At 39.5% G+C, this 16,469-nt stretch overlaps 1 protein-coding gene across 3 annotated transcripts in view; it reads left to right on the top strand.

Moving 5' to 3' along the window:
• The first annotated feature begins 7,628 nt into the window (after window positions 1-7,628).
• LOC110059221 (uncharacterized) overlaps window positions 7,629-16,469 on the top strand; it is a 42,556-nt gene continuing 33,715 nt past the window's right edge. The window contains exons 1-3 of one of the 3 annotated variants that reach the window (XM_089291625.1): window positions 7,629-8,140; window positions 13,142-13,295; window positions 13,380-13,697. In XM_089291625.1, the coding sequence (XP_089147751.1) occupies window positions 13,401-13,697 (297 nt within the window). In that variant the 5' untranslated portion in view covers window positions 7,629-8,140; window positions 13,142-13,295; window positions 13,380-13,400. Of the gene's footprint in view, window positions 8,141-13,141; window positions 13,296-13,379; window positions 13,698-14,998 lie in introns of those variants that run through there. The other 2 variants (XM_089291624.1, XM_089291626.1) reach the window with 2 other exon arrangements.

The raw sequence follows: 16,469 nt of genomic DNA, 5'->3' as shown, positions 1-16,469 counted from the left end.
AAAGCGCGACGGAGTTTCGGTGAGGAAGTTTTGGCCTTAAAATTACGGTGTTGCCAAGGACAACTTTCCTCGTTTCCAATGGTAACATTATTGTCCCCTACAATTTGGCACGCTTTGTGGCAAATGAAATCAAAGGTCAACGTAACATCTAATTTGCCACTGGAAACGGAGCCAGTTGCCCTTGACAACAACACGATTTAAACGTTTAAACCTGGTTACCAAACTTTCGTCGCGCCTTACTCAACTGATGATCGTAGTAATGACATGCAAAGTTCCAAGTAGTGCTTTTTTTTTATTTCAGTGAAAAGTACCACATTCATCACTTAAACCAATCGTACCAATTGTAAGCCTTATTTTACGACTTGTACGAGTCATACCACTTGAACGACTTGAATCATAGCCTTCACGACTTGAACAATTGGTGAGTATTGGATTGCCCAGTTCCTAAACCTTAATATTTCGCCCCGGTCAATCGTTTCGGATCACGTGGTGCTATTTCTTTTATGATCTTTCTGGACAGGGATAAAATAGGTTTAAAACAGGGCGTCTATTTTAATACGATTTTATCCCTGTTTTATGATATTTTCAGTCTGTCACGAAGGTCTTTTCCTATTTGGCCCAATTTTATCCTCTGTTTTATGTCAATTTAATTTAAAGGCTATTTTCAACCTATTTTATTTTCAACTTTTTTCATTCATATACTCGAAACCTCTTTTAAAGCTAATTTACAGACGTTTTGACCAGCACTCTGGACTATTAAGTTTTGCTATTTCTTGTTTCAAAATGATAGGTTTAAAATTAGGTAAAAAATTTGTTTAAAATATTCCAGAAAAATAATTTAAAAAATACAAAAACGTTGGGGAAAAAAATAGCAAATAAAATAGGTCTAAAACTGATCTAAAATTGGCATTATTTTCGTAAGGGAACCAAGGGACACATGACACACATCTGAAGTGATCGAAGAGGCGATCCTGAAAGTGAGAAATTTCTTGACCATAACCAGTACCCTGCTGAACCCTGACGATGGTACTGTAACTTGGGAATTGCACTGCCTCCTGTGTTTCACATTTTCCACTTTATGTTACAGAACCCACGGAGCATGGACAAAGTGTTGGAGAACCCACTAGACTTCCTTATATATGTGGGAGTCGGAAAGACGATCATCCTCGCATGCCTGATCATCTTTATCTTCGAATACTTCTACGATAAGGCGTCACTTTTAAATCCAGGTACCCAGATGGGAATTGGTACGTGTGGATTCATTGGCTTGATCGGTTTTGGCTTGGGAATTTGGAATGGGACCACTGGTATTGCTGTATGTTTGTTGGGAGGTTTTCTTTACAGCGCGAGCTACAGGCTCGAAGAGCGGTCCGGGTACCACAGAGAAATGTTAAGCCCCGCGAAGGCAGTAGGATACTAGAATAAAAGTACAATCAGAACCCACAGCTTAAAATCATTAATGGAAACTTTTATGGCGGTTTGCAAATGAATCTGAGGCGCCTCGAGTAGTTTAGGCATCACATACTTTCTCATTGATTTCTTCTTTTATCCAGCTAATCACTGCTCTGGATTGCATGGACTATTAAATAACTGACTGTAGTACTGAAGTTTGATTTCTTACATTCACCTTGGGGAATCTTTGAAAACTACTTTTGATGCATTGTCACTGTTCACCAAACGACTCATCAGAAGCATTATGTAATGACAGTAATTTCTTCTTATAGCATATAAGGTTATTGTGTACAGTTGAACCTGTATATAACGGCCCTGTATTAAGCGGCCGCCCTCTATTAAGCAGCCAGTTTTCAAAGTCCCGACTTTCGCTCATACAAACGCCGTATTTGTTACCTATGTTAGGCCGCCAACGCTATTAAGCGGCCGCGGCCACCCTGTAGCAGTCTTATGATTGTCTTTCTTTGTCATTGTTACCTGTAGTAAGCGGCCACCCTGAACGTAAAATCTATGAAATTGAACGTAACAACTATGAAATGACGGAATGAGATATTTTGTTGTGAACTGTAAGCCGTAATACAGTACTGTATACCGTAGAAGAGTAGAGGACAATTTAATGCACAGTACTTTTACACAATGTTACGGATTATACCTTTCAGATACATGTTGGCTCTGAACCTTGTTTAAGGTATTGATCGCTTGAAAGAGTGTTGATTGTCCTATTGTTTTCTTGCATGAAGTGTTTTCGTAGATACGCCATTAAAATTGACATTAGACCACGCCCTGTGAGTATTTTTAGTGATCCTGTATTAAGCGGCCACCAGTATTAAGCGGCCAGTTCCTCAATTCCCGAGAGTGGCCGTTACATACAGGTTCAACTGTATTTCTAATCTGAGAATCAAGAGTAATTTTCCTTCTCAAGGGTACTAGATTTGCTGGTGATAATGTTCTACATACCTCTTACTAACCTCGTCTTCTCGGTCCGTACTGTAAGTTACGGACCGAGATTTTTCCCCTTTGATTTATGGCCCAAGCGGGAAGCGCACGGGCCATAAATCGAAGGGAAAAACGAGGATCCGTAACTTACAATACGGACCGAGAAGACGAGGCAAGTAAAATATTTATTATATCTCTACTGTTTGTCTGACGGGTTGGGGAATGATTTCTATTCGCGCAGAACGGCTTCAAATTTCTGACGCACCTCGAAAGCAAAACGAGGCAATTTGAAATCGTTGTGAAGTCCTTAGGACGTTTTAATGCACAATTAAAAGTAAACGAAAGTTCTAAACTTTTACTTGCTACAAAAGTTAAGAACACTTGGCGATAAATCACGACAAATTTTGACAACAAAAACAGCTTTAAATTTTAGCGGGCCGTACAAGAGAGTACGGCCCGCTAAATTGACCAATCACAGCGCGCATACTGAGAGGTATAATAATAGCAAATTAAGCAAGCAAAGCAACCAACAAACTTTAACTAGTAGCCTCTTAATTAATAGTATGTTTCAGACAACAGTGGGATTCCCAAAAGAAAGTGCCGAGTGTCTTCTAATAATAGTTCCTACAGAACAATTTACAACTATTAGCTTAATATTTTAATCAACAGAATAGTCAACGAGGCACTGCTGAGTCTTTGTTTAGCTTGTGGAGTTAAATACAGTTGTACAAGTTAGTACTATAGTACAAGGAAGGTGTAAGAATTACAACACACAGTGTTTGTATTCCAGCTTAACCTAACTGGTACCACAATACTCAAGCAAATATGATATATATATAACAAATTAACGTCAGTTTTTCATGCATCTGGCCTGTTACTGACCATGGAAAACAAAACATATAAATTTAGGTATTTTAGTTTTGAGGATGTAATCTATTATTCGCAAAAAAATATCTTATTATTAAAATATCTTTATGTTGATCTTCTCAGTGTGTTATTGTTATTGGGATGTAAATGCCAAGAGGGAGGGGTTACCAAGGTGATGCACAATCCAAACAACTTCATTTCATATTTTTCACCTTTTCTTAACGAGGGAGTTTGTACAGGCTACTGGGACATGTTTTCTTGGCCGTAACACATGGTTTAGCGTTCAAGCATAATTCGTATTAGAAGAAGTTATGGCTAAAAACTTGTACATTTAATATCTACCACTAGTAGCCTTAATAAGGGACTGTTTAAGTAAACGTGTGCTTCTTGGATTTTTGCGATCACTTTATAAACAAAAGGTATTGCAACAAAAGCTAAACGTAAACTAATATTACGCTGATAACAACCTTTCCGTGAAGGAAGTATGAAATTATACATGTAAAGCTAGCTTCAAGCCAGTGAGTTTCTTAGGCTATAAGTTTTACCAATCTTGCTTAATGCAGGTTTTCTTAGACCTCTAAAGCAGAATTATAACTTTATTACATTACATATTTTATTCCAAATGTTACATTCAATTCCTTTACAGATATATTCAAAATATCAAAAATAACTCCTGTTGACAAGGGAGGCGACGCAACCGACCCAGCGAATTATCGACCAATTGCAACTTTATCAGTTTTTTTTCAGTGCAGACAGACGCTCACCGCCTAAGCAGCAAAAGGCAGTTTAAGCAACAACGAAAACAACGCCAAGGACAACATATTCAACGACCTTATATTTATATTTAACCTGGCCGTCGTAGTTAACGTTCTCTCGAAAATGCAGTGGCTGTCGGTTCACGTTGTTGTTTTGTAAAGAACGCCAAAGAATGAACAAAATATTAGAGCAGACGTTTACACAGCCACTGTACACGTTACCGTTGCTGTTGAGGTTTCGAATGAAAGGCAAAATAATGAACAGCCAAACGAGCACAAAGCAAACGAAAGCCTAGCAGAACGAAAAGACGGCCCAGGGTGCAGAAAACGTTTTCGCTATGAAACGTCTTTTGAAGATAAAAACATATAAAATGACTACTCACCACATTTCCCGCCATTTCGTCTCAGGCAGTTGTGAGAAATTCGCTTGGGTTGTCCACACATCGCGCGAGTAACTCCCGCTGAGAGACTGGGTACCATGTCTAAAAATAACTTAAGAGGGATTACCTTGGGTAAAAGTCCTATATGGGGGATTCACTTCCTTACCTTGCTCTTCTCTTGCCCCGGGATATCACTTCAAATAAGGAAACTCTGGGAAGAAAGAAACAAAACAGGAAAGATCGTACTAAAGTAGTCATCCTAAGCGACGATGAGACCAATGGCGTGGTAAAACGATGTTAAGTTCGCAGATTATTGCAATCAGGCAACGAACGTAAAGAGATCATTGTAGACAAAACAACAGCAGATATATATGTTCTTGAAATATACTGGCTAGAAGCACAAGTTTTTTTCTGCTCTCCTCTTTGGCAACACACTTTACTCTCACAGTGCCTCTCTCCACCCAGGTGTATAAATGGGTACCGGAGAACGTAATGCTGGGGGTAACCCTGCGATGGACTAGCATCCAATCCAGGGGGGAGTAGAAGTACTCCTAGTCGCTTCATGCTACAGAAACCGGGATAAGCTCCGGCCTTGTGGGCCACTTGGCCCGTATGCGGACTTTACCTTTTTAGTTTTACCATCTGCAGTTATTTATTTCGATGTTGTTAACAATTAAAATAATCCAACATCTAAGGCAAATTTCGTAATTTATTGGCAATTGAGCCTTTATTCTGACTTGACTGATTGAATGAACCGCAAATTACGAGTGAGCGACAACAGATTGTCAATTTTTGAATACTGATAATGATGATGATGATGATGATGATGATAAGAGTTTTATTTCTGCTGAAAAACAAAACGATCAGTGAATTCAACAGAAACGGTGCCCTATATATTCTACAGTTCGGCAAACACGATGTCATTGGACAAATTTGTTAGATCGTTTAGCTTAAGCCTTATGAAACACTTACGTAAATGCAAACGAAACAGCTTAGCAAGCAATAACAACACGGCCAATTCTCAAAAAAGTATAGTTGGATTCTAAAAGGCTATGGTTTCTGGGGAGACCCTAAAAGCCGGGATGACGGAAGGGTGGAACGGTGGAATAACGGAACGGCGGAATAGCGGAACGGCGGAAAATCATCCGAAATCCTTAAAGACGGAATTAACTAAATTATCTTTGCTAGTAATGTTTAATATCTTGCTGGAGTATAATATCTTATTTAATATAATGTGGTTAGAGTTCTCGAAGATATTAGCTAATTTTATCTACTTAAAATTCGAGAGGAAATAAAATATATGTAATGTAATTCGGGAAATGTGCATCCAGCGGACTGTGGGCGTTATGAATACAAAACAACTTTGGATGATAATGCACTGGCTCCGACTTGATGGATATCCTTAACTCCCCATAACGATTAAATATTGGCCTGAGTCCCAGTCGTGAAGGAACAAAGTCCCAAGGTGGTGGAAGAAGTACTTCTGCTTCGCCTTTCTGGGGTTTGGGACGGATGTTTTGCTGACACCCTTAATATCTGTAGACCCTCGAGTTCCGTATTTTAGGATTTCGGGGGACTTTCAGTCATTCCGTCTTTTAAGATTTTGGGTGATTTTCTGCTGTTGCGTTACTCCGTCTTTTAGGATCTCGGGTGATTTTCCGCCGTTCCGCCGCTCCGCCGTTCCATCATTCCAGCTTTTAGGGTCGCCAATGATCTCTCGCTATTGAGAGTCATCAATCATATTGGAAGCGTTTAAATTACACGACCTTTGACGCGGATGCACTGCTTTCGAGTTCCCTAGACAACGGAAAAATATCATATCATAAAGAAGACATCAGGGCTAACCATACACGCCAGCCATCTCGTAAAAATGTGGCTGACGTTGCAAAAATGAAAAAAAACATCTGAAGCGACTACAGTAGAAGAAGAGTTTCTCAAAAAAATAACTGCTCCGACCGCCGGTTCGAATTAACATTTGAAAACATACGGTTTTATTTGAATATTATAAATACATTATTGTAATCTCTCAGATGTTTGGGTTTCTTGTAAATGATTATTTCACAACTGAGTGGCAGAGAAACGTTAGAGAAATTGTACGCGAAGTGATCGAGTGCTTACACGAAGTCTCGTTTTGACGCTGCTGCACAGCTTAGGGTTGTTTTCCTCTTTGCTCAAGTTTGAGGCCTTCAGGTTTTCATAAAAGAGACTACGGCTTCACAGCTTTCAGTTGCATTCCTCTTTGCTCAAGTTAAAGCCAAGAGAAATTTTTCAAGCCATCAGGAATGTATAAACCATGGGGAATTTTACAGACGAATTTCTCTTTTTCCCCAAAGTTAGTTGGAATACATCATTTCTTCTCAGGCTGGTCAATAAAAATAACACTCACCTTTCGCCTTTTTTTGAGGAAAAATCGGGCCCGAAACGCGGTAGAACAAAGAGATGTTTTCTAGAGCGAAAAAAGAGACAGCTGATCAACAGTTACAGCTGGATAGGGTATGGGGGTTTCCCTTATTGACGTCATTGCAAGACTGAATTTGAACTGTGCTGTGCTTTATTTATAACGAGCGGCCACGCGAAACATGTCTTGTCTAGTTTTTATGACAAAAACTTCATGCTCGGCTAAACAGCTTAGAATTTGAATAACCGCTATTAACCGTGGCTGCTCGTTATAAATTAGCCACAACACATAAATAAGGGGGGTTCTGTGACACTTTTTAATTTTACCAAATAAGACCCCCAGAGGTTATTCATTTTTTTATGAAATGGATAACCTCTGGGGGTCTTATTTTGTAAAATTAAGAGGTGTCCTAGGACCCCCCTTATATAAGTGTCTGATGAAGTTTTTTGATCGTTTAGCTGACGCCTTATGAAACACTTAAGCAAATGCAAACGAAACAGCTAAGAAAGCAATAACAACACGGCCGGTTCTCAAAAAAAGTATAGTTGCATTCTAAAAAGCTATGGTTCCTGAGACCAACCTAAAAGCCGGAATGATGGAACGGTGGAACAGCGGAACGGCGGAATGACGAAATGATGGAACAGCAGAAAATCACCCGAAATCCTAATAGCCGGAATTAACTAAATTATCTTTGCTAGCAATGTTTAATATCTTTTTGGAGTATAATATCATATATAACATAATGTTGTTAGAGTTCTCGAAGATATTAGCTGATTTTAGCTACTGAAAATTCGAGAGGAAATAAAGTATATGTATATGTAATGTAACTCGGAAGATATGCATCCAGCGGACTGTGGGAGTTGTGAATGCAAGACAACTTTGGCCTGAGTTCCAGTCGTGCAACAACAAAGTCCTAAGGTGGTGGAGGAACTACTTCTGCTTCGCCTTTCTGGGTTTGGGACGAATGTTTTGCCGACATCCATAACATCTGTAGACCCTCGAGTTCCGGCTTCAAGGATTTTGGGAGATTTTCCGTCATTCCGTCTTTTAGGATTTCGGGTGAATTTTCGCCGTTCCGCCGTTTCGTCACGATTCCTTGATTCCTCCGTTCCGTCAATCCAGCTTTTAGGGTCGCCAATGGTTTCTCGCTATTGAAAGTCATCAATCATATTAGAACTGTTTATATTATACGAACTTTGAAGCGCATGCTCTGCTTTCGAGTTCCCTAGACAACGGAACAACAGACATCATTCAAATTTGCATACAGACAATCTTCGTTCGAACAACTTATACACCTCGACTACTTCACTCTGGTTACTTTTTTGTTGGTGTTTGGTGGCGAGGAGACAAAGGTAACCTCTTTATTTTTTAATTCCTTTATTCATAAACTCTCATCCTACTCTATAACTAGGTTGTATATACGCCTGATAGACAGAGAATTCTTCCTTTGTACTTTCGCTTTTGTGCTGAGATGCTACGACAATTTTCGCCGAGGCTAAACATAATGTTTCTTTAACATTCCCTGGAGGGAAACTTTGAAGTTGTAGCTAGTTGTGTAACGCTGCTATATCCAGATGTATCCGGCTTAACCAATAAAGAAGCCTCAACTGTGCTCTGTTCTGTTGTAAAGCACACAGGAAAGAAGTGTAGGCGGGAAAACGGGCTAAAGGTAGTCGATTGTGTAGTCGAGTGTTCCTCTCTACTTCTTGAGTGCTTTGACACTTCCTAAGTGCTTTGAAACAGAACAGAGCACAGTCAACGCTTATTTATTTGCTTCAGAATGCATTAATTTCCCCATGCATTTGGCTGAATTTTCAACCAAACTTTATTTTCCAAACGAGGAAAAGTGGCGGCAGCGAGCATCTCTTCTCTGATAAAGCACGCTAAAATAATCCGATCACAATCCTTCTTAGAATTGTTCAAATAATTTGATTGGCTAACGAGTCAAAAGCTGACAATGCTCAACTTTCGGTTTCGAGTGGCCTTCGAGAGAAGGACAATCGCTTCAAACTTCGCGTTTTAGTTTGATTTGAAAATAAGGTTCTAACAGGAATCCGGCAGTACTGCAGCCTATGAAGACGTGCACTTTTCCAATGGAAATCAGTAGAAACAGAGAGTTCAAAGCTTGCGGATGAAAATGCAAAATGCTGAGTTGTATTTGAAAGGAACTACAGTTATTTAAGCTTTCGGCTTACAGCAAGATTTCCCGAACTGGCGACAAATTTGAAAGACTAAACTGCTCCTCCTGGTTCTACTCCGAGTACAGGAGAGAATATCAGAGCAAGCTTTTAGCTGGTTACTCGTCGGGTGAGTGTTGTAATTGTTGAGTTTTACTTCGCCAAGATGACCAGAGATCGATCTTAAGCGAACAAGCGTAATTACACTCCCCATGTAAGTGTTTTACAAAAATAAAGCTCCTCATCATAAACAGGGATAGCTCAAGTGGTGTTTTCTGTTGTTTTTACTTCTTAAGTATAACTTCAGCCTTTGTAACTAGATATAATGTCTTTTATCGAAGCATTCGCTAGGTTGAGAATTTGTTTATTTCGCTACTTGTTTTCTGGGAACTCAACAAAACACCTCCGTTGTTGTGTCGTTAACAATGGCCTCCAGGCAGCTATGTTTACCGCAGACAAAGAGCTCGTTTCCATTACGTTTGTCTGATTCACAGGGAAAGTGTAATTCGGGTCAAATTTGTGAAAATTGCGAAGCAAAAAAATTCAAATTAAGCTTACTGTGCATCTGTTCTTTGATAAAGCACGCTGTTTCGCCAAGCAAAGCGTGCTTTATATGCAAACCTTATTATAATATGTTATAAAACAATTATTGAACTTGAACATATGTAAAATTTAGCCTGGAGTAATTTGAAGCTTTCCCAAAAGAAACCTGGGAACGCTATAAATGTGTGTCAGCATTATAAGCGCGACATCGTTCAGCATACATGCATTCGACACTGTCTTACAACTTCTACAATCTAATGAATAAAGTTTGCACTTCGATTCTTTTCAATTCTTTTTAATTTTCCCACCCCCACTTGCAAGTCACAACAAACACACGTTTGTGAAAATCGCTCAGTATTTAGCGGCAGAATGGTCGAAGAAAAGTTAAGCACAGACATTTCAGCTGTTTCATAGGTTTCAGTGGTGATCGCTCATTTATGCGGTATCGAAGGAGCGTCCTCCAGAAGCGTCGAGTATGGTAGGTACGGTTGGATTAAGTTTTGACACAGTTTGTTTCGCAAAGTTTTAGTTTATCGATAGTAGCTAACTCGAATTAAATAGGCAGCGAATTGGAAGTTGTGTGTAGTGAACGTGTAGCGAACACGAACGTAACGAACTCGATATGATTGGTAGCGAAACCGGCAAGTAACACAAATTTGCATATTTCGTTCTAGTATTAAAATTATCGAAAATTCGCCTACAAAATCTTGACCAAAGTTTCAATGCAGTGTCAGTAAATGAATACAATTCTTCTTCACTTTGTTTTTGTCATTCTTCTTTTAGCGAGACAATCTCCTGTCGATATGGTAGAATCTAAATCATTTATTTTACTTTCTTTGTACATTTATTAAAACTTGATTCGTTTTAATTTTGCAGATGAAATATATTTCGTTGCTCAAAGAACAAAACAGTTGTGAAACCAGAAACTGCAAGTGACTGCAAGTGACCGATAAAGCAGGATCGCAACACTGGACAGCTGTTTTGTCCTTCTTGAGACTCATCAGCACCTTGTAGCGAAGATATGTAACCAGTCCAACAGCCAACGCACATAAATTGCAAAATGACTCGTTCACCATATCAAGCTCCGTACTTTGAACTCACCTGCGCCCTGAAACACGCGTCGCCACATCACGTGTTTTGAGGCGTAAGGATCCGATCCGATACGCTGCGTTTTAAAGAATGGAGCTGGCCATGCGGTTAAATGTTTAGGCTGGCCTTGTCCAGCCACATAATTAATATTTTGCTTTTCGAGACACCCATCGAGACATTTTGTCTCCTTGCGCCCCAAAACACGTGATGTGGCAACGCATGTTTCGGGGCGCAAGTGAGTTCAAAGTACGGAACTTGATATAGTGAACGAATTATCATTTTGCATTTATGAGCGTTGGCTGTTGGGCTGGCGTTACATATCTTCGTTACACAGTGCTCATGAGTCCCAAGAAGGACGAAACAGCCTTGCAGTCTATTCTCTGTCTTAAAACAATTGTGTATACGGAAGGGCCTTGAGAAACTTGGCCGGATTATCGACCTCGTGCGTGTGGTTGCTTGTATATGAAATCCACAAATACATAGCTAGACTGTTCGCAACCTATCTATTTTTCACTCGATCCGCCAGTTTAATTTGCCGTGTCATGATTTCCGCATTATTTTGTCTGGTACTCGGGGAATCGTTTGAATTCACTAGTTAGCAGGCTACGGCTTATTGCAAATTCGCGTCTTATCTACCTTGACAATGTCGAGATTTCCACCAGAGGCCAGAGTTGAATTAACAGGCCATGAAAATCTCTAGTTTTTAAGACCTTTTTACAGTAGCGGTGAGACCGAGATCGAAGAAGTCCTCGATGCCTCCCTCTGTCGATATGACTTCGCACAGATCAGCCCACTTCTTTCGTCTTTTTCTCGTTTCTGGGCGAGTGTCATCGAGATATTGAATAAGGGAGAATACTCTCTCCTTAGCTTGCTGTAGTGCTACAGCCTCCAACAATGATATCTTTCTTGCACTCTGCAACAGTTGTCGCATTTTCGCTTATGTTCGAATGCTTATGCTTATGCTTATGTTCGCTTATGTTCTCTGCCGAGAACAATATTTAAAAAACACGCGAAATGTGGAATTTTGATTGAATGGAAGGCCAACAAAAATTTAAAAAATAGAAAGTATAAAATGAAGTGACTCAAGTGAAACAGTTTCTTCAGTTTCACGACTTTAAAAGAATCAAATGAGTTAACAAGACTCCTTGCAGTTCAATTCACCAGTCGGCACGAGTTGTACGAGTCGTACGAGTTGACGAGGCCCCTTCCTTAAACTTGGGCTGAAATACTCTTAAGTGTCCATACTACGATTATCAGTTGAGTAAGGCGTGACAGAGTTTTGGTGAGGAAGGTTTGGCCTTAAAATTACGGTGTTGCCACGGATAAATTTCCTTGTTTCCAATAGTAACAATATCGTCGCCTACAATTTCGCGCGCTTTGCTTCTCATGACTTCAAAGACCAACAAGTTGCCATTGGAAACGAAGCCAGTTGCCCGTGACAACAACACGATAAAAACGTTAAAACCTGGTTACCAAACTTCCGGCGCGCCTTACTCAACTAATAATCGTGGTAATGATATGCAAAGTTCCAAGTAATACTTTTTTTTATTTCACCGAAAAGTACCACATTCATCACTTAACTCAATCGTACCAATTGTTAGCTTTATTTTACGACTCGTACGAGTCGTACCACTCGAACGACTTGAATCATAACCTTCACGACTTGAACAGGTCGTGAGTATTGGACTTCCAATGCCGAGGTCTCAATGTAAAGCCATCCATTTCATTACCGATAGCCTGAGTAAAAAGCACTTACAAAAAGAATTTAGGCTTGAATCGAACGGAATTCGAACCCTATGGCCGGTATCGCAGAGGTCATGGAATCGAATCTCGTTCAAGCCTGAATTTTTTTCAGGCTTTAATTTCACAACTGGCTAAGTTGTGTGTATAACTGCATGATCAATCATGTCGTCACATCTTATTACTATTTTTCTGAAATCTTTTTATCTATTTTTAATCTATTTAGTTGTTATTTGTATGCGATTTTCACTTAAATACTATTTCAATCCCATTTGTTAACAAATGTGCCACTCACAACCCTATTTTATAGCGATTTTAAACCAGCTTTTCTCCTTCTTTTTTTATGATCTTTCTGGGCAGGGATAAAATAGGTTTATAACATACTGTAGCCTCAGGGAAGCGCCCGTTCTGATTGGCTTATACGCTCGATCCATTTGACCGTGGGTTGCACGCTCGCGTCAGTTTGTTCATTTATACCTGTTCTCGGCAAAAATTCCTCTGTTCCAAAAACGTCCAATTTGAGAGTTTTACTGAGCTCTAATAAAGGAAGTGTTATCAAATATTGGTAGCCTCTGGTGAATTATTTCAGTCGGCCCGGGTTTTAGTTTTGCTCGAACGTGATTTGAACTCTTGAAGGAACACGCGCTTAAAGGAACGACTGCATCGTGCACAAATATAAGCCTACATTTCTAAAATTTTTTCTTTAGCCTCAGTTTTCTGTTCAGTTAAGCTTATTTTACCAAATAACGAACGTAACAGAGATCATTTGTTTAAAGCTATTCATGCTTTCAATTTCAACCTTAGACGCACAACCTATCAATTTAAAACGAAGTGGAAAGGAAAACGTAACCCACAAACGTGCTACTGAAGCAGGGCATCTCAAATTAAACAGCTCAAAGGCCAGGGTGTTGTCGAAGAGGCTCCCCTGAATGTGAGAAATTTCTTGACCATACTGCAGGTACCCTGCTGAACGTTAATGATGATATTTTGGGAACTGTACTGCATGCTTCCTGTGTTTCACATTTTTCACTTTATGTTGCAGAACCGAAGGAACATAGACAAAATGTTGGAGAGCCTACTACGCTTCCTTAGGTCGCGGACCGTGCCAGAGTTCATTATGGGAGTCGTATGGACGATCATCATCGTACACCTGTTCATGGCCGTCTTCGAATTCGTGTTCTGGCGGGTGTCACTTATAAACCCAGGTGCCCTGATAGGACTTGGTGTGGCTGGATGCATTGGCGCGCTTGGTTCTGCCTTGGGGCATTGGAATAGGACCACTGGTATTGCTGTATGTTTGCTGGGAGGTTGTATTGGCAGCAGGATATACAGGTTCGCAGATGGGCCCAGGTATCAACAGGTATATTAAACTGAAAGCAATACAGTAAAAATAGAATAACAGTACAATTAGAACCTACAGATGTAAATCATTAATAGAAACATTCATGGCCGTTTGAAAAATGAATCTGAGGCGCCTCGAGTAATTTAGGCATCGCATTACTTGCTGACTAGCATATTAAACAAGCAAAGCAGCCAATCACATCACAGAAAAGCTGACAAACCAGTAGCCTCTTAATTAATGGTATGTTTCAGACAACAGAGTATTTCCCAAAATAAAGTGCCGAGTGTCTTGTAATTATTGGAAATAGTTCCTACGGATTTACGACTACTAGCTTAATATTTTAATAGTTAAGGAGGCACTGCTCAGTCATTGTTTAGCTTGTAGAGTTTAACACATTTGTACAAGTTAGTGCTTTAGTACAAGGAAGGTGTAAGAATTAGAACACTAGGTCTTGGTATTCCTGTTGATACTTCAATACTCTAGCAAATATGATACATATCTAACAAATTAAGGCAAGTTTTAATTTCATGCATCTGTTCTGTTATTGATCATGAGTTTCGTCATAACATTGCCAAAGTAGCTGTGGATCCAGGAGGCAATAGTGTTTTAGTTCTGAGGATGTTATCTATTACCCTAACAGCAAAGTATCTTAATGTTGATGTTCTCAGTCTGTTATTGCTATTGGGATGTAAATGCCATGAGGGGTTATCAAGGCGATGCACAGTCCAAACAACTACTTTCATATAAGCTTGTCTTCATTTCATATTTTCACTTTTTTCACCACTGAGCGAGCTTGTACAGGCTGTTGGGATATGTTTTCTTGGCCCTAACTTCGCATTAGAAACAAATTTACATTATGCATGCATTTCTTGGGTTTCTGCCATCAATTCATATAAACAAACGGTATTGCAGCAAGGTAAACTTAAACATATATTAAGCTGATATCAAGATTTCAGTAAGGGAAGCGTGAAAATAACAATATTCTCTTACATGTAAAGCAAGCTTCAAGCTAGTGAATGAAAGGTTTCTTAGCCAATAAGTTCCACCCATCATGGTTGATGTAGGTTTGCTCAGTTAGACCTCTAATGCAGAATTATAACTTTATTACATTTCATATTTTATTCCATATATTACACTCTATTCCAGATTTCTTCCATAGGAGTCGCCCCAAAGTGTATTAAACTAGCTTGCCCCTTTATGAGTGAGGCACTTACAGCAATCTATAATCAATCCTTGCAACAAGGAACCGTCCCATATACTCAAAATATCAAAAGTAACTCTTATTAACAAGCCAAGGGGGGGGGGGGGGTGAGGGAGGGGAGGGGGGGCGGCGACGCAACCGACACAGCTGATTATCGACCGATTGCAACTTTGGCAGTTCTTTCTCACGTATTTGTTAAATTGATTTTTAAGCAACTCAGTAGTATTCTATTTCAATACCAGCTCGGTTTTCGTAATAGTCATTCGACAACACACGCCATAACTCAACTTACTGACACTCTAAGGAAGGCCATCGATAGCAATCTGTATACCTGTGGTATATATGTCGACTTCTCAAAAGCATTTGATACTGTAAATCATATCATTTTCCCCAAAAAACTAAAAGCATACAGTGTTAGAGGCCTTCCTTTGAAATGGTTCAGTGGCTACCTGACAAACAGGCAACATGAAGACGTGAAGACAAAACAGGTAGCAGTGCACTGCACTAGGAGACACAGAATTGCCTATGGAAACTATGAACTGTGGATTCCCCAGGGAAGCGCACTGGGACCACTTGTGTTTTTTATTTATATAAATGACTTGCCTCATTGTTCGCTAAGTTTCTAAATGTTTGCTTAGGGAACTAATGTTTTCGCTTCGGCGAACAAACTTAAAATAATTGATGTCACTGCTTTATAACATTTATTTGAATGACTCTGAAAAGAGCTGTTTAAAAGAAATGGTAGCTGTATATGGAAGTTAAGGAACAAGAGTTTGCCAGAATCAGGTGCAAATGACTGGACGACACTTCTGAACACTAAAATGATAAGAGATACTCCTTTACTAATTCTGAAAATGAAAATGAAAACCGCAAGTACTGAGAAGTAACAGCTTCTGGTAGTGTAATGGAACTTCCAGGACATAGTGGGGTTTTAGCACATGTTTGGTTCTAGATAGATGGATCGAAATTGGTGTCTGCTGTCAGGGTTTTACAAAAGTTACCAGACTCATCTTTCCCCTCAAAATTAACATCACTTTCTACATCGTTGCAGTCACTGTCATCATTAACACCAAGCTAAAATGAAAGACCAGGGTGTGGTCTGAGTTAACATTACGAACGTCTTTAACTTTATCCATCATATGTTAATTTGTTAAAAGTACCTTGTTAATTAAATTAATCAAAAATGCTTTCAACGCCAGCTAGTGATATTTGAAACAGCCATGTGTTTAATGTAATTTACATATTACAAGGGTGGTCAAAAAGATATTAAGGAGTTTGTATGTTGAATGACACAACATAAACTTTACAACAATCATTAATTGCGTTCGACTTTAGGAGAACACTACCTAATTTGTGGAGATTCCTCTGACTTCTTGGGTGTCCTGTGTAACTAAGGCGAAAGCTAAGCCTATGTCACGGCATTTTTACAGACCGATCTAGTTTTAGGCTTTTTTCCCCCGCGAAATGGGTCAGTTCCGGTCTACATGAGTGGCCATCGGTAACCAAAAATGTTACTTTTCTTTTTAATCCTCCGGTGAAATAATGACGTCAGTAAAAAGTCAAGTCCATGCTTGTGATTGGTCACTGAG

This window comes from Orbicella faveolata, unplaced genomic scaffold (assembly GCF_042242905.1).
Source record: "Orbicella faveolata isolate gen_17 unplaced genomic scaffold, um_ofav_v1 contig_24, whole genome shotgun sequence".
NCBI lineage: Eukaryota > Metazoa > Cnidaria > Anthozoa > Scleractinia > Merulinidae > Orbicella > Orbicella faveolata.
This window is presented reverse-complemented; position numbering and strand designations above follow the sequence as displayed.